The sequence below is a fragment of the Marmota marmota genome, unplaced genomic scaffold, assembly GCF_001458135.2.
Source record: "Marmota marmota marmota unplaced genomic scaffold, marMar, whole genome shotgun sequence".
Taxonomy (NCBI): Eukaryota; Metazoa; Chordata; class Mammalia; order Rodentia; family Sciuridae; genus Marmota; species Marmota marmota.
The window spans coordinates 65498-84158 of record NW_026000164.1 but is presented as its reverse complement, the minus strand read 5'-3'; the positions used below and the strand labels follow the sequence as shown (position 1 = coordinate 84158).

Below are 18661 nucleotides of genomic sequence, written 5' to 3'. Positions count from 1 at the left end.
TCATTACTGATACGTTGGTGTAGGTGATTGAACAGTGTTAGCTGGCTTCTAGAACATTCTTGGCATTCACCCGCGACTCCTTTTGGGCACTTAGTTTCCTGACATTTTCTTCTTCTTAAATGTAAGATTGGGGAGAGGGGTCACACTTTTTTAGAAAGCTCTGGGTGAAAGAGTGACCCAAAGCCCCAGTTTCCTTCTTATGTAACACTTAGGAGATCAAACCAAGTTCACCTGAAGCAAGAGCCAGCATCCCCAGTCCGACAGAGAACGCCACTGGGTATTTTGACTTTAAGGAAGAGGAGGGCACAGCAGAGCCGTGGCAGCCCTCATTAGCTGGGAGCTGGGGTCTCCAGGAAGCCCCTCTCTGGCCCCTCTCTCTCCCCTGCCTGGCTCTTTCTCCACCCTGCCTCTCATCCCTCCCCACCACTGCCTCTGGAGTTGGGCATTTGCCTGTGGATGAAGCCCAGATCAGCAGTACACCATGTCCAGTGGGTGACCTCAGGGCTGGGACATCCCCACCTGGGTGGTGCAGGCAGTGGCTGTCTCAGAGTGCCTGGCTGCCCACACGATTCTGTGTCCTCCTGCATTCTTGACAAACCCATTCTAGAACTGCAGCAGCCTCTGTCGCCACACATTATGGTCATGGACCCTGTACCCAGGGCTGTGGTGTGACAGGCTCCTGGTCTCCTGTGCTCCCACAAGGCTGCTCACTCTGTGCCTTTCCGTGTTTGCAGGGAGTACTACATCACCATGGTGAAGTGGGCGACCAGCACCAAGGTGGCTGTGACCTGGCTGAACCGCGCGCAGAACGTGTCCATCCTGACCCTGTGCGATGCCACCACAGGGGTGTGCACAAAGGTAGGCGGAGGCTCCGGAGGAGTTCACAGGTGGCCCCTGGCTGGGCTGGCTCTGGTGCCACCTGGTGGGCTACTCTGGGACTGCTGCGAAAGCCCAGGATCCCTGCGACCTGGCCACCGGATCCCTCCTTGCAGCACCTGCAGACCCTGGTCTCTACCACTGAGTTGCGGAGGAGCCCAGCTTTCTAGTTGATGCTCCAGGAGGGGAAAGGACAGGCTTGGGCGGGAGCCCCGGTGCAGTGTCCCTCAGCCTGGAGGGCCCTTTTCTGCTGCCGTCTCCTCCACTCAACCCAGAGGCAGGCTCCTCCCTCCCCAGTACACGCAGCCCCAGCAAGATGTCCAAGAGCCTGGGTGACAGCACGTGGTAGAGTCAAGAAAGGCAGGCCGCCCCTCCAGGCTGGACACTGCAGCCACAGGGCTGGTCAGCCCGGAGCGCAGGTCCCTGGCCTCAAGTTCTGAGCCCCGTGAACACACTCAGCCAGGCCTTTCAGAAACTCTGGGAATGGAAAGTGACCTTAGGGCTGGGACATCCCCACCTGGGTGGTGCAGGCAGTGGCTGGGCTACCCCGGTGACTTGTTTCCAGTTGGTCAGGGATTTCCTTGCCTCTTATCTCATTTGGAGGTTCTGGTTTGTTCTGAGGGGCTTCTCCGGGAGCCGGAGGCTGGACACATCTTCTCTGTGCCCAATCAGCATGTGTCACCTACAGCCCTCCTCCCACCCAGAATCCCCAGGCTGAAAAGCAGCCACCAAGGAGCCCGTGGGCAGGCCTGTGCCAGCCCCTGGTGCCCTGGGATGGCATCAAGTGTGCCCAACAGCTTCTCCCTGTGTTTGGGGCTTTGTTTTTGTTGGTGCATCTTTCTGTGCAATCCTGTGAGATCTTTTCTCATATTTTAACACTTTCAAAGGGTTTCAACCCACCAGTATTGCTCCTTAGAGCGTCAGATTAGATTATTTGACAGTGTTCCTCTGTACACACCAGAACCCTAGAGCAGCGCAGCACCCGAGCTTTGCCTGTAAGCGGGCACACGCCTGGTCAGCAGTGACCACCAGAGGGACACACCGCTGGCCAGTGTGACACCAAGTGGAGTAAATGCCACCGTCTTCCGTGGGATTCCTCTCTGGCGGGGATTGCACTTGTCGTCAGGGACAGTGGCTCTCTTCTTGTTCAAGGACACTTGTGTTTGGCACTGAGCCACAGGAGGAGAGGGGGCGCCTCCTCTGCCTCTGCCGCGCTGCCCGTGCTCGCGAAGCCGCCGTGCAGGAGAACAGATTGCTTTCTGCACTGTTGACCACGCAGCGCGAACAACACCAAACCCTCTCTAATGCTCTTATTTCCTTTCAGAAACACGAGGATGAAAGTGAAGCTTGGCTGCACAGACAGGTAACTGTCCCTGAGGAGTGCTGTCATCCCTCCCGAGCCCTCTGCAGGCCCGAGTCTGTCCCTTCCCACGGCTTCTCCCGCCCAGGCACACGGGGCTCCCCAGCCAGGAGCACAGAAGTGTGCAAGGCTCCCGGGATGGGAGGGCAGTGAGGCTCTTCCCCTTCTCACTGGAAGCCCCCAGGGCAGGACTGCAGAAGCTGAGTTCCCTGGAGACAGTAGAAAATCGCTGCTCTTTGGGACAGAGTGTTGGAGAGACGGAGGTTCTCTAATGCGGTCCCTGGGTGAACCCAGAATGATGAGTCCATGAAGATTGCCAACGTGAGCCACGCTGCTCATGAGAAGGGCAGCCTGGTCAAGACTCCTGCTTATTCCTGGGGTGGTCTTGTCGATGTCTGACCCAAAGGGGACACCGTTGAGACTCACCAGGCCCCTCCTCACAGCCTTCAGGAGCTCTTTAACCTTCAGATAAAGTCAGGTCGTTAGAACAGGCTGTGGGAGCTCGAGCCTAGAAAGACCAGGACTGGGGCGTGGCAAGTGCACGCACACACACACACACACACACACACTCACACACCAATCAAGAGAGGTTGGGAGAAGCTGGGGTAAGTCAGCCTGTGACAATACTTTAAAAATAAACAATAAACTCACACACAAGAAACCCTCAGCACTACTGTGTCCATTTTCGTAGCAAAATGCTTGAGCGCACCAGTGTGTAAGGAGGAAAGGTCTATTTTGGCTCGTGGTTTCAGAGTTCACAGTCCCTGGTGGCGGGGCCAACTGCTGTGGCCCCAGGTGAGACGGTGCCATGTATCCAGGAGCTCGTGATGAGTAGAGCTGCTGGCCTCCTGGTGCCCGCGAAGCAGAGAGAGCTTGCTTTGGTAACGAAGGCCCTCCCCGCAAGCCCGTGGAGCCTGAATCCACCAATGGATCACCCCACTGCTGAGGTCAGAGCCCTCAAGATCCAGTCACCCCCAACCCACCTCCGAACACGGCTGCACCAGGGACTGGGCCTTCCACAGGGAGCTCAGGAGGGACATCAAGATCCAAACCGTAACAACTGGTGTTTTCTTTCTTCAGCTCTTTTTGTCTCCTTCCAAGCTCTTGCTTTAGAAGGAACAGGTAGGAAAATTTTTTAGATATGTTCTTTCTTCTTATCCCAACTAAGGAATAAAATTGTCTTAAAATCCTCAAGGATTATTGTGGAATAGTACAAACACGCTTTTCTATTGAAACAGTACCTTCTACTTATGAAAAATAACTAAAGTTGGACAATAAAACTATCATCAGAGGCCCTCCAAGAACATTCTAGCGCTCAGACTGCTATGTGCTTCGTTAATTGTGGAGCTAGCGATCAGTCACGGATTCTGTTAATTATCACAGGGAGAGAGACCTCACAAATGGACATGGCTACTTTAAACACATCTTTTTTCTGATACGAAAGAGGAAAGGTTCAGTGGGACCACTTTCGTTTCCCTGGGACCAAATTTGGGTGCCAAGTCCAAGCCAAGAAGTTATCAAGAATGAGAGAAAACTCAGGAACCCTAAGACTGAGCAACCGAAAGTTGTTGAATGCCACCTGGACCAAGCACCTGCTATCAAAAGTGATATTTTCATGTTATCAGTTGAAACGTCATTTTTAAATATCAGTTGAAAGAATCATTTTTAAGTATCCATTATCTATATAGTTTTATGTTTAATAAGTATTTAGAAATCAATTATTAAAACCATCAGTGATCGTTTTCTTAAAAATAGAAAAAAACAACCTTAAAATTCACATGAAGCCACAAAAGACCCTGAATTGTCAAAGCAATCCTGAGTGAAGATCACAAGCTGGAGAGATCACACCGTCTGACTCCAAAACACACCTGGAAGCCGTAGTGGCAAAACGTGACCATCGTGACCAAACGGCATGGCGGTGGTGGAACAGACTCTCCATCAGTGGAACAAAACGGCGTGGGGGAGGGGAGGCAGGAGTCGGGAGAAGACCTCCTCCAAGGGCATTGCAGACTCCAACGTAAGACCTGAGGCCACCCAACCACTAGCAGAGAACACGGGGAAGCTCCATGACCACTGGGCTGGGCGATAGTGTTCTGGATTCAAACCTAAGAGCCCAGGCAATGAGAGCCACAGTAGAGAAATGGGATTGCATCCAACTGAAAGCCCTGCATGGCCCAGGAGACCTCAGGGGGAAGAGGTGACCTGCCCGACAGGAGGAAAGCCTGCAGCCCGACGCAGGGTTCAGCCCCACCACCTAAGGATCCCAGACAACTCAGTAGGGAGAGACCAAGAAGCTCCGTCCAAAGATGGGCAAGTGATCTGAACAGACGTTCCTCAAAGGGAGACACAGGTATGTTTAAAAGATCGCCAACAGGTGTGTTTAAAAGGCTCAAAGTCATTGTCATCAGAAAATGCAAATTGAAATCTCAAGGAGCTGTGCCTCGGGTCTGGTGGAATGGCACTTGTCAGGAACTGGAGAGGGTGTGGAGGAAGGGAACAGGAGTGGAAGTTATCAAAGGCCTTAGGGAAGCAGCATGGAGCCTTCTGGAACAACTAAAATGGACCTGCGTGTGATCCAGAAATCCCATTCTGGGCGAGAGCCAAAGGGCATGGAGTAAAAACGCTGAAGAGACATCGGAGCTCCTGTGTTCATGGCGGCGTTATTCACCGCAGGCAAGGTAAGGAGTCAACCGTCCATCAAGAGACAAAGGAAAGGTGGGCATTTGGGGTGGTTTCCACCTTCTGGCTGTGACCGGGAAAGGAGCCAGACACAAACGCCACCTGTGATATGATTCCATTCCCACAAAGTGTCCAGGGTCAGCAAGTTCCTTAACTCAGAAGACTGCGGGGTCACCAGGTGCTGGGGGAGTGGGGACTAACAGCAGTGGTCACTGGTGGAGGGCAGGAGAGGCTGATGGAAGACAGGAGAGAGGCTCCCACTCCTGCTTCCCTGTCCATCTCCCAGAGTGCTCCTGGGGAGCCCAGCCTCCTGGCCGACACCAGGGATTCACTCCTGGATGGACAGCAGTGCATGGTCCTCAGGGGCTGGGGACCGACCATCCATCTGTCCTCTGCTCCTCTTTTCCTCAGTGCTGCAGAGAGGCCTTGGAGCCAAGATCACCAGCTGGACTTTTCTGGTTTTATTGACTGCATTTCTCATGGACACCAACCCAGGCACAGGGTGGACATCCTGAATGGGATTCAGAAACCAGGTCCTTCCCAGCCAAGCAACTCAGCACTTGAAAGTTGCATAGATAAAAATAATCACTCTTTTGGTTTTAAAAGGTAAACTTTAAGGCATTTAGTAGCAAACAGCTAACATTATAATAAACAAAAGCTTAAACTATACAAGTAGCCCTTAGTTTAAAGCCTCACGTTCTGTTAGAGAAACATTCTCCCAGATGCTGTGCTGGGGCCACAGCAAGAGGAGAGGGGACATGTCTGGACATCCTAAGACCATGCATCTGTGTGGAGGCCATGGCTCCCTGGTGAGATCCAGATGCAAACAGCTTCTCGTTGCCCCCTTCTTCCCTAAAGGAAAGAATTTGTGCACCCTGCTTTTCAAAGATAATCTGTCCTGTTTCTGCATCCTGCAAGGTGCCGTGATGTGCTGGAGGGTGACTTAGGAACTAAGTCTGGACTTGCCGTCTACTGCCACCAAGCTGGTGGCTGCTTCTTCAGGCTCAGGGGCACATAGCAGAGGTCTGCAGGAACCATCAAGGGAGACCCACGCTGAGGCCACAGTCCCTCGAACATCATCTCCAATGGGTCACCGGAGCTTGCTCAGACAGTGTAGGAGAGACGAGGTAGGAAGTCCTGCAGGCCTGAGACCTCCTGTCTGCCCAGAGGAACCAGTGTCCAGGCCCCTGTTGCAGCACCTCTGGGTGAACCACAGCAGCACCGCTAGCGCTCTCTGGGCCTCGTGTCCTGCACTTCTCAGAGTGCAGCAAAACCCACAGAGGGGAGCCAAAAAGAAGAGGCGAAGACCTGTGTGGATGCCAGCAAGTTCCCTGGACTCCAAGAACACCCAGAGCAATGGCCAGTGCCCTCCGTCCACCCCCGAGGTCTCCACAGCCCAGCACCTGAGCCTGTCATTCTGCTTGAAGTTAGTCCTGTGGGTCTGTTTCCTTAACCAGATTTAGGGTTTGTGGTTTCAAGATTTGGGCTGGGAGCTTGGACAAGACAAATATATGTGAATCATGGAAAGAATTGGCAGAAATGCTCCAAAGAGCCCAGAGAAGGTGTCCCGCCGATACAAGGACTCCTTCTAAATGGACCTGCTGTGAATGGAGTCCTGGGAGCCAGGAGCCATACCAGAGAGACTTCGAAGGTTCCCCCAGATCAAAGGAGAAGCAGAGCCAGGACTGAAATCCAGACCCCGGTGAGGAAGCCCTGGGCTTCGCACTAGCCACATTCCCCACACGGGAGCGGAGTCCGAGAGCAGCCCTCGGGGCAGGGGCCTTTGCTGGTGTACCACGGAGGGTTTCCATGGAGCCCGAAAGGTCGCGTCCCAATGCCGAGGCTTTCTCGTTGTAAACACAATGCCTCTGGCCAGAATTAATTATACCACATTTAATCTCTGCCAAAAGTACAAACATTTCCCCCCAGAAAATGAGGAATACCGCCTCGTCCGTCCTGCTGTTGGCAAACAGAAGTCCATGGAGAAAGGCCAGTTAATGGCTGGTCTTTCCACTCCCTGTGCTTTTAAATACCCCACTTCCAGCTCTAAATAGAAAAATCAATATTTGCAGATTAAAGGTTTCATTTTATTGCAAATATTCATGAAGATTAAATGTCATTTTAATCACGTTAGTTGATTTCTCTGGGCACATCATATTTGCATATGTTCATTCACTTCGGGGAAATGAGTTCCCGTGCCAGCTGGGTGTGTTGACCATTTGTCCTCATCCCTGCATCCGCATGGAGCTCCTGGAGTCAGGAAATAGATGGGTAGCCAACTAATTGGTGTTCACGGATGGAAACTCTCAACCGTGAGCCTCAGAGAGACGGAGATGCTGCTGTTGCGAAATCCCCTTTCACCCATCAAAGTGACAGCCACCCTGCTGGGGCCGGCTGGGGCTGAGCGACTGGCAGCTCAGTGCTAGGGGGCCTGAGGACAGAGACGAAGTGACAATACACCCCTCTGGTCTGGAATCCAGGGGCCAGCCCAGGGGAGACGGGAGATGCTGGTTGTTTCCAGGAAAAAGTGACAGTCTTTCCAGGCTCACTTGCTGACACGGTTCTGCCTTGTGCTGAACTTCCCTGGAGAGGGGAGCCCTGGTGAGCCTTCCTCTAGCCTACACTTTGGAATATATAGAATTTGTCCTGTTTTTGGTTTTTTTCCTTCTTCTTGATGGGCTATTCAGTATGTGGTGGATTTTTTTTTCTTTCTTTCTATTTTTTTTTTTTTGATTCCAGGATTGAACCCAGGGGTGCTTAACCACTGAGCCCCATCCCCAGCCCTTGTTTACATTTTATTTAGAGACAGGGACTCACTGAGTTACTTAGGCCCTGGCTAAGTTGCTGAGGCTGGCTTTGAACTGGCCGTCTTCCTGCCTCAGCCTCCTGAGCCCCTGGGATTGCAGACACGGGCCACCATGCCCTGCGTGGGCTGGTTTTTATTAGGGAAAAGAATTAAAGGATTGAAAGGCAGAGGGAGGTTGCGATTGCTCAGAATCGTGCTCCTCCTGGTGTGTGAGAGAAGCCACTGCAGGAACTGCAGTCCCCGGGGTTTGCAGCGTGTGTTTGGGGGCCGCAGCACAGAGTGCTCCGGAGCTCAGTCTCGGCTCTTGGCCCATGCTTTAGAAACTAGGGCTGCCTTTTTATCTGCCTCTTAACTTCCCCTTGTGTCTCTTCTAGAAAACCCCCGTTTGGCTCATGATCCCCAAGGAAAGGAGAGGCCCCACACAGCACTTGTTTTCCCAACTGCATCTCTTTAGAAATCACCTAGAAAATGTACCTCAGGGTGCGTCTTATCCCAGTCCACCCTCTTCAAAATCAGACAGAGCTCTGTGTTGACTTGGTCTGTTGACTCTGTGTGCAGAATGAAGAGCCAGTGTTCTCCAAGGATGGCCGAAAGTTTTTCTTTGTCAGAGCGATCCCACAGGGGGGACGAGGAAAGTTCTACCACATCACTGTGTCCTCATCCCAGGTAAGTCCTGCTGGTTTCCATAGCTGCATGTGCTGTTGGTACTCGCTTCTCGTGGCCAAACTCACATGTCCTTTCCAAGGGCCCCAGGGGACCCCAGGCTGCTGACACTCAGGCTGGGCTCCCGAGGCGGGGGCAGAAGGCTGCACTTGTCCTGGGTAGAGGTTCTGAGCAGGGCAGCGGGTGGAGCTTTGCTCTTGGCATTAATGCTCCAGGGCACAAGTGTGAGCGTGTGACACATCTGGCAATGGCAGAGGGGACCCTGTTCAAACACCTGACTCTGGGCTTCAGTGGTTGGGTAGGAGCGCCCCTGAGCAGTGACCTCAGAAATTAATAGACATGAATTTTGACTCGAAAGTGTGCATCCTGGCAAATACAGTCCCCTGCTCAGAGGTGACCCTAAGAGGCCTCGTTGCCTCACGCGGAACCTTAGGAACTCTTCTCTGAAACTGGAGATGCAGGAGTGGCATGTCCCTGATCACAGACCCCGTCCTCTGTGTGTGGGTCCCATTTGGGGAACCATCTAAAGTTATGAAGGGTCAGGGCAGGTAAATAGGAACTTAGGGAAAGCGTTAATAAGAAACATTCTGCAAATAGGAGCTTGTGAAATCAGTTTCAAAAGGAAACTCCGGGAAGGAGCACCGCCCCCAGGGGCCCTGGGGTGCTGAGGGAGACACCTGCACCTCCCTGGGTACAAATCACGTCTACTGCAGGGGTCAGGCGCTGGCATCTGGGCTTCAGACCACTTAATCACGTGACTTGAAGAATCTCCGTGAAACCTTGTCATCCACTCGCTTCTGTGGTCTTGGTTCTATGGCCCCAGATGCCTTTGTTTTCTCCTGTGGGGACATTGCAAACAAGGTCAAGAATTTTAGATGTGTTCCTTCCACCCTGGCCTCTGCGTTTGCTGGGGACCCTGTTGACATTCAGCAGGAAGAAGGTCTCCCCTCACCCAGGTGCCCACGCCCTGCCTGCCCCTTTGCTTTGGAGCTCAGCATCCCTGGACCTCCCAGGGCCTTCCATCTCCCAGCTCCCATGTCTGTGTCCTGGGGTTGGCCCCAGGCCTGTCACCTGAGTGATCTCCACTGTGGCATCCCTGTCGTGGTATCCGCCTCTCATGGCACCAGCAGCCCAAAACAGCTGCCCAGCTGCACCTCACACCCAAGTCACCATGGAGACATTCTCCTGCCACTCCCCTGGTGACCCACTGTTGCCATGATGGTGCTGGGCACTGAGGCACTGGGGTGGGGCACATGGGATCATCAGCTACTCTGCTCTACCCTGTCCTTGGCAAGGGCACAGAGAGTGACCAAGCCACGCTGCCCCTCCTTCCCTCCAGTTTTTCTTTTTTTGACTTTTTAAAAATTTGTTCTAATTAGTTAACATGACAGCAGAACGCATTTTGATTCCTTGTGCACAAACAGAGCACAGCTTTCCATTCTCTGGCTGTACACAATGTCGCATCGCACCACATGGTCAGTCAGCCACACGTGTACCTAGGTAACAATGTCCACCTCATGCCCCATTCTTCCCGTCTCCACGCACGCTTCCCTTCCCTGCCTCCCCTATGCCCAATCAATTTCTCCCCACAGCCCCCTATTATGGGTCAGCACCCATAATAGGGAGAACATTGGGTCTTTGGACTTTGGGATTGGCTAACTTCACTTAGCATGATATTGTCCAACTCCATCCATTTACCTGCAAACGCCATGATTTTATTCTCTTTTAATGCTGAGCAATATTCCGCTGTGTATATACCACAGTTTCTTTATCCACTCATCCACTGAAGGGCATCTAGGTTGGCTTCACAGTTTAGCTATTGTGAATTGAGCTGCTGTAAACCTTGATGTGGCTGTGCCCCTGTAATATGCTGTTTTTAAGTCCTTTGGGTATAAACCAAGGAGAGGGATAGCTGGGTCAAATGGTGGTTCCATTCCACGTTTTCTAAGGAATCTCCATACTGCTTTCCATATTGGCTGCACCAATTTGCAGTCCTACCAGCAGTGTATGAGTGTGCCTTTTCCCCCACATCCTCGCCAACACTTACTATTGCTTGTATTCTTGATAATTGACATTCTGCATGGAGTGAGATGAAATCTTAGAGTCGTTTTGATTTGCATCTCTTGAATTACTAGAGGAGTTTGTTTTGGGTGCTTTGTTTTGGTACTGGGGATTGAACCCAGGAGCACTTAATCACTGAACCACATCCCCAGCACTTTTTTATTTTTTGTATTTTGAGACAGGGCCTCACGAAGTTGCTGAGACTGACCTTGAACTTGCTGTCCTCCTGCCTCAGCCTCCCAAGCCACTGGGGTTACAGGCGCGCACCATGGGGCCTGGCTTCCTCCCTCCTTTGCCTATCTCCTTTCTCTTGCCTGATCTCATCCATTTCCGCACATTCCCCCTTTCCTCCCTCCGCGGCCCTTGGAGGAAGAACTCTGCTCAGTAGGTTCACAGATGTCAGAGATACAACATCAGCAGCACACACACCTGCCTCTCCGGGAGATGCTGGTCGGAGGAACTGGGATGCTGGTACCCGGGAGGGTGGGACAGGAAGGCCTCTTCCAGCCAGGCCTTGCGGAGGCCAGCAGTGGCAGGGCAGGCACTGCCTTCCTCTGTGTGGCTCGAGCCTGGGGCCCAGCCCCTCTCTCCTGATGCCTGTCTGTGTTTCAGCCCAACAGCAGCAATGACAACATCCAGTCCATCACCTCCGGGGACTGGGACGTGACCAAGATCCTGTCCTATGATGAGAAGCGGAATAAGATGTGAGTGAGCGCGGCTGCTGGGCCCTCCCTGCTGGCCGGGGCCTCTGCTATCTCTAGTCCCATCCTGTTGGTGGTGCAGGGAAAGGCACCGAGCCCCTTCTGTCCTAGACGGTGGCACTCACTCCAGCCTCCCCTGACAGGCGTCCTGGACTTCCAAAGTGCAAGGCTCCCTGCCATGGTGACACTTTCACCACAGCCCTGCGGTGCTGCTGGTGGGGGCTACAGTCCTGGGAGTGGCCCAGGGTGTGCTGGCCCTGAGCCCAGGGCTCCGCAGCATTATCTCCCTGACACAGTCACGGCCGGAGGGGCTCGCTGCTCTCCCACCTCCAAGAGGGAGGGGGCTGGGGAAGCCAAGGGATTTACTGCAGTCACCTGGCTGGTGAGGAAGACCCCGGAGACCCCGGCCCACGCTTACCCGCGCTGCTCCCCTCCCTGCTCAAGCCCTGAAAGCTTGCAGGGTCGTGGGTGAGACCTTGTAAAAGGTGTCCTCGGCCCTTGCCCCCTAGAGGGTCACAAGACATCCCCACATCCGAATCCAGGGGCACCTCCCCGCACCCTCACCGGCTGCAGCAGGACCCTGCACTGAGGAGAAGGCGGTGCAGGAGACACCTCGGGCCCCAAGGCCCCCCACTGTTGTGTCCCATGGCCCCCAGGTCCCGGGGGCTGTGTGAGGGCAGACGCCCTGCGGCACACTAACCTGTGGCCTTGCCCTCTTCACAGCTACTTCCTGAGCACGGAGGACCTGCCGCGGAGACGACAGCTCTACAGGTAGCCCCGGCTCCTCCCGCCTGCAGAACCCCCCTTGCACATGGGAGCAGGGAGGCAGGGAAGGAGTCTAGCCGCAAGGAGAGACATGATGAGAAACACCCAGGCCTGGTCACGTTCTCTTGGGAGGAAACTTGGGGCTCTGAAGTGAAACTGGCCCCAGGTGCTTCCTGCCAGGGTGGCACAGGTGAAGAGGGACAGTCGGCACCCCCTGGGCACCTCCCAACCAGAAGGAGACCACAACAGGCTGCTGGAGAGGGCACCCCCCCAGTGTAGACCAGAGGGCTGGAGCCACGGCCTGTGGCCCCCCGCTCTGTGCTGAGAGTCGAACCCTGGCAGAGGGTGGCAAGCACCCGCCATCGCAGGCTGCTTCTCTCCATAGACCCGACATCACCGCTCCTCTGCTAGGGTCACTGAAATCAGGCAGTTCCCAAATTCATAAATGGAGGGGAGGCAGCCGCCAGCGGCATCCAGTAAGGTGTGTGGTTGAAGCTGCCCTGAAGTATCTCCACGCTTGCCCGGATAGGCTCCGTTCTGGAATCTGGGGTCAGAGTGGACCCTGCCCAGGCGGTGTGCTGAGGAGCGCTTCCTCCAGGGACCGGGCATCTCTGCATCTTTCCATTTGGGGATACACGTTAGGCCTTCTGGACCCGAAGTTGTACTTGACCAGGGTGGGCCTGGGTGCTATCTTCAAATCGGTCCCCACTCACCTAGCTCCACTGGGTGGGCACCACCAAGGCCACCGTGTCACACCTTAGGGAGCTTTGGGCTTTGGAAACAGCCGGAGCTGGGTTTGGCTGGTGTCTACGAGTTCCTGCTTCTCACACGCTGGTGTTTGGCACTCAGAGGAACGGCTGGTGTGTCAACATCTCTGTTGTCCCCACATGGCCAAATTGTCCACTCAGAGAGTAGCACATGCGGTTGTGGAGCACGGGTACTGGACCATGGCTGTCCTCATACCAGGCCACACAGAGCCATAGGTGACCAAGTACACCCAGTCCCAGGAGCCAAGGTGTGGGCAAGACGTGGGGGGGGGGTCTCCCAGGGCCCAGGCAGGGGACTGACAGGACAAGGCCCAGAAGGTCAGCAGCAGGGACCACAGCCGCCCTCGCAGGAGCCATCTGCCAGGTTGCGGCCGTGTGCCGGGCTCTGGTTCACAGCGTCTCTGCTCTCGCAGCGCCAACACGGTGGGCAGCTTCAACAGGCAGTGTCTGTCCTGCGACCTGGTTGAGAACTGCACCTACTTCAGCGCCTCCTTCAGCCACAACTCGGACTTCTTCCTGCTCAAGTGTGAAGGTGAGTGTGCCCCGGAGCCCAGGCCGGGGGTGCTGCGTCTGCAGGGCACAGCTGCAGGCGGGGGCCGTGGGGTAGGAGCATCATGTGTTGCAGGACAGGGACGGGTCCTGCCGAGGGCCACGGTGCTCATGGTCTCATGATGGTCTTGGCTCCTCAGGGCAAAGCCAGTGCATCCCACAGTTTACCTCCTGATGTCCATAACGAGCCCCTGAGCTGGCTGCGGTCTCTTACATGTTGGTGAAACTGGGCCATCTATAAAGATGTAGAACAATTTCAACGATGAACATTTGGGGCCTATGAAGGGTTGAGATTATACACAGAGTGTCAGAAGCATGTACCCTATGACCCAACTGATTGTTGATTGATCCCGAGCATGCGAGTGCTCTACCACACCGGTCAGAGCACCAGATAGGCCACGGGCCCGGGAAGGTGCAGGGAAGTCTGCGCATCTGTTCTCACATCTTGTGCAGCTGAGAGGTGAACCCACGAGAAGGCAAGAATAAAACAGGTGATCCCAGGAAAAGAGCTCTCAAAGAGGAGCGTGGCCCGCCCAGAGCACACCTGGGCGCGAACACGCCTGTAGGAGAGGCCTGGCGGAGATGGGGCCAGTTCACCGGGAGCTCACTCGAGTTTCAGACATCACGGTCAGGGTGCCGAGCAGCACCTGGACAGCCTGTTGGCAGAGGCACCTGTGACTGCACCCCCTTCTCACCAGGTCATTAGAACTCTGAGAAGCTGCCGATGCCCCTGCTCCCCAGCCCACTCCACCCTCTGCCAAGATGAGGGCAGGTCCCAGGGGCTGGGATTCTGAAACGCATGACTCCCCCAGCCCCGGGCCCTGAGCTAGCCAGGTCCTGGAGGAACAGAACCAACAGGGTACGTGTCCTGTGGGGCTGGCGTGCCACGTGACTGTCGCAGTCTGGGGAGCTGGAGGGACCAGGAGCTGCTCAGTCAGGAAGCTGGGCCTCAGCACAAGAGGGACCCGGACAGAGACTGAAGGTGTGGAGGTCCACCCTGAGGACCACTGGACAAGGGCCACGAGCATGGGTGGCGGCAGCAAGGGATGCGCCTGCTCAAGAAGAATGCAGCTCGCCTTCCGGCAAGATGTCCTCCTTTGCTTTCCACCTGGGCCCCGGCCTGGTGGACAGCACTGCCCACGTTCCAGGCAGGTCCTCCCCCTCAGTCTGCTGTCCCAATCGTCTCTGGAAACACCCTCAGAGACACACGCAGAAGTCTCTCAATCCCAGTGTCTCCTAGGTGTCCTTTAATCCAGTCCAGCTGACAGTCCCACTTAACCATCGCAGTCCCCTTTCCTGTGCCCCCTGGGAAGCAAACCCCGGAGCATCACCCAGGGGATGCTCTAGGAGGAAAGAACTCGAGGTGTAGCTGACCCCTCATTTGTCAGATGGCAAGCCTGAGGCCAGAGGTTAAGAGGGGTCCCCGACTCCCGGTGAGTCGGTGACCCAGGGAGGACCTGATCTGGGTCTCTCGGTCCCACAACATCATCTGCCTGAAATAGCAAATCGTGGCAACTCAGAGGGTTATAAGGCACAGAGGCGGGAAACGTGACAGACTGGTCCCCTGGAGCCACAAGGCCAGGCTTCACTCCCAGCCCTGAAGAAACAAACTGAAGTCTCCATTGATCTTAGAGTTACTGCCTCAGAATTTTCTGGACCATTTAGAAATCTATTTAAATATTTGACCTGTTGCTTTAACTTAAACACAAACGTAAACCAGCCCTCTTCTCTACAAAATCACTCTTTAAATTGTGTGTACATCTGTGTGTGTGTGAGTGAGTGTGTGTGTGTGTGAGTGTGTGTTTGTGTGTGTCACGGGGAATTGGACTCTGGGCCTCGTGCAGTCTTCACTCCTAGCTCCTAGTTAAGTAGAATTTTATAGATCAGTTTACTTTTTGGCTGAAGTAACTTGAATGACCACATAATATAACCCCCCAAACTGAATGAAAACCCACTTTTAAAAAAGAGTTTCTAAAAAGGCATAAATTTACAGACATACAAACAAAAGGAGGGGACACAGGCCAGCTCTGAGCAGCTGGAGTTGGCTCAGAGGCCTGAGGCCGAGCCCCGACCCCTGGTAAGGGAGTGGCCACGAGGGGCAAGACCCACTGCGGTGGACTTCCCAGGAGAAGGCCATCTAGCCAGCGGGCTCCCGTGGGACCGTGGCTGGGGAGCAGGATGGAGGGGAGCTTCCTGGGGAGGCAGCACTTGGAGTGGTGGGCAGCTGGAGTAGGGCCGCGTGGGGTGCAGTCCAGGAGGCATAGGCTGAGGACAGGCCATGGGGAAACATTTGAGAAGCCCATTCCAGAGCCAAAGACAATCTAAGTGACTTACTTTTCCCCACATCTCCCAGCCCTGCAGCCCAAGCAGGAATTGGGGAATTCCCTTTCCTCTCCCATTTATCTCCGTCACACCCAGAGCTACTCTGAGAGACCCTGGAAACCCTGGACAGGACTGGCTTGTCCACTGCTGGCCCTGGAGGCAGCTGTCGCCCCCTCCGCCCGCTGACTCGGCAGCATTCCCAGGCTTCCTGGCTTCCCAGGTGCAAGGAGGACTGAGAACCTCCCCTCCTGCGGGGAAGGACGCGGGCAAGGTCAGCCAGTTAAGGGATGTGCGAATGCGCCACATCCGAGGCCATCCCACCACCATGCGGCAGCCAGCTCAGTCAGGCAGAGTGACAGAGGACTGAGCAGCTAGATGGAGACCAACAAGCCCAACCAGGAGGCCAGACAGAGTGGACACGTGCAGCTGTCCCACCACATTAGGACTCCAGGGCTGGGCGTCCTGTTAGGTGTACAAATCAGGAAACCAGGACAGCCCAGGGGAAAACAAATAAATTAAAACAAACTTCTTCCAGACGGACGCCTCCTGCCTTTCCGCAGCCTCCCACTGCGGAGGGCTTGCCCCTAGCTCCACTGCAGTCCTCAGCACAGAAACTCCATCACCCCGGTCTGTGTCATCTCAGGTGGCTGTCACTGGGCACCAGGAACTGCATGCCTTATAAACAGCAGGAGCTTATTTCTTGCAGTTCTGGAGGCTGGAAGTCCAAGCTCAGGGTGTGGCGCGGTGGGGCTCTGGTGGGGCCTCCTTCTTGTGTCAGACTTCCAGCTTGACACCCGGGGAACCCCATATGGCAGGGGAGGGTCCGAGGGCTCTCTGGGCCCGTTCATGAGGGCTCCATCCCCTTGACCTTGTCCTGTCTCCTGACACCATAACTGGGAGGTAGGAGCTCAGCATGTGAATTTTGGGGAGGAACATTGAATCCATTGCAGTTGGAGCTGATAATAGCTCGTCCCCTGTTTGCAGTCAGCGCTCCTGGACTTCATTAGTCCCTGGCACAGTGACCTCTGATGTGCAGTTATTCTATAGCATTTCCTGCCCCTCTCCCCACTGAGCCTCCTCTCATGACCTTCTCTAGTTTTCATTGGTATTTCTTCTATAGTTTCTCAAGGTTTGACGTGTTTTTGTTTCTTTATAATTCATAATTTTTAATTTTTAAGTGTCAGTACAAACTTAAAAAAACAAAAAAAATTTTTTATATTTGGCACAGTTACATTAAAATAGATTATAATAGGAGTGATAAGTCTCAGAAACGCTTGTCACACCTGATTCTGCTGACCACCGGCCAGAGCCCACCGGCCAGATCCCACCGGCCAGTGCCCGTATTCATCTCTAAAAGGCCTGGTTTAGGTGATCACTGGATGTCGGTATGAGGGTCCCCTCGTAAACCAGACCTGGAACCTTCTGGAAACTTTCCTGTGTGGTGTTGGTCTGTTCGTCATCCCTGGGACAGAATACCTGGGAGACTGGGCCAGGGGAGCAAAGGTCTGTGTCGACCATGGTTTTGGGGCCTCTGTCCAAGGTTGGCTGGCTTCACTCTCTAGGCCTGAGGTGAGGCAGAGCAGGAGTGTGGGAGAGGACAGCTGCTCAGCCGGGCAGCCGGAAGCAGAGAGGAGGGAAGGAAGGGGAAAGGACAAGGCCAGGGACACGCCATACCCTTCAGGGACACGCCCCGTCCTCCACGTGGCCCCACCCCCTGGAGTTTCCACCTTTCCCAGGAATGCCATCAGCTGGGCAGCCACCAGGGTGAATCCCCTGCTGAGGTCAGGGTCCAATCACTTCCCAGAGCCCCTGAACCTTGCTGCACTGGGGACAGGCCTTCAACACATGAGCCTTCAGTGGCCATTCCAGGTCCAAACATGACTCATGTCTCCATTGTGGGGGGATCCGGGGTTCCTCCCTGCTCCCTGTTGTCTGGCAGTGAAGCCCGCTGCATCCAGAATACTGCACCTGAGGGTTTTATAATGGCTTTCCTGGCTGTGCCTGGTGGCTTTGGTGCATGTGCACGATGGGTCTTGTCAATGTCCCTGTGAGGTGGCAGTAACAGAGACACCTTCTCTGAGTCCCTCTCCTCCGGCTGAAGAGTACCTTTCCAGCTGTCTGATGGCTGGCCTCTGAACTCCTGCTGCGATCCTTCCAGTTCACACTCCACCGCAAACAGACTCCTCAGCGTTCCCTGACTTAGCCGAGCCCTCCCCACTCCCACACCTGGGCTGCCTGTCCACTCCTGGGCACTCTTCAGAGGCTTTCCAGGGCTCAGATGCTTTATCCCTTCCCAGGAGGGAGGAGTTAACCGTGGGGAGATGCCCGGGCAGCCTGGGAACGTCTGTGGGTTCTCCCCAAATGGACGCTGTGGGGAACTCAGTAACCCAGCTATCTTAGATGACTAGGGACACCCAGAGTGGGAGAGGCCTGAGCTGTCTCCCACATGCTGGGACATCACCTCCGGTCCTGGAGAAGTCCAGTTCTGTCCTTAAAGGACAAGTTCCCATCTGAATCCATCTCCTGGGTCTACCCTAAGAAGTCGCCATAACTGGGTGGCTTAAAGCCACAGAAGGTCCTCCCAGTTCTGGTGGGTGGGAATCTGAAAGCAGCTCTGAGCAGGGTGGCCCCTGAGGGAAAACCCACCCTGTGCCCTCTCCAGCTCCTAGGGTCACTGGCCCTCCGAGGCGGTCCTTGACTTACAGAGGGTCACACTGACCTCTGCCTGTCCTCACATGGCCTCGCTGCCGTGTCTATGTCCACAACTGCATGTTCTTAAAAGGGCCCCGGTCACTGGATTAGGGCCCCTGATCCAGTACAACCTCCACTTAACCTGGTCACATCTGCAAGACCTCCACACAAGGTCAGTTCAAGGAGACCAGAGTTTAGACATATCTTTTGGGGGGGTATAATCAAACTCCTTCAAGACTCATATTTCTTCTTGTGTAAGAGAGAGACAGGGGAGAGCTGTACTTGCTGTTTTCTAGGATGGTAGGTAAAGGGGGTGTCTTTACTGCTTCACCTTCACACCCTGGAAGGAGTGAGGGGCTCCAGGAAGACACCACCCGAGCCATGGCTTACGGCGGTAACGGGACATCTTAGAGGAAAAGGG

The 18661-nt window shown here is 54.6% G+C and overlaps 1 protein-coding gene across 5 annotated transcripts in view; it reads left to right on the top strand.

Moving 5' to 3' along the window:
• The window catches only part of Dpp6 (dipeptidyl peptidase like 6), an 847324-nt gene that overhangs the window by 765637 nt on the left and 63026 nt on the right, over positions 1-18661 (top strand). For all 5 annotated transcript variants that reach the window (XM_048786655.1, XM_048786657.1, XM_048786656.1 and 2 more), the window contains exons 11-16: positions 735-858; positions 2201-2239; positions 8280-8387; positions 11058-11149; positions 11870-11917; positions 13092-13210. In XM_048786655.1, the coding sequence (XP_048642612.1) occupies positions 735-858; positions 2201-2239; positions 8280-8387; positions 11058-11149; positions 11870-11917; positions 13092-13210 (530 nt within the window). The remainder of the gene's footprint in view (positions 1-734; positions 859-2200; positions 2240-8279; positions 8388-11057; positions 11150-11869; positions 11918-13091; positions 13211-18661) is intronic.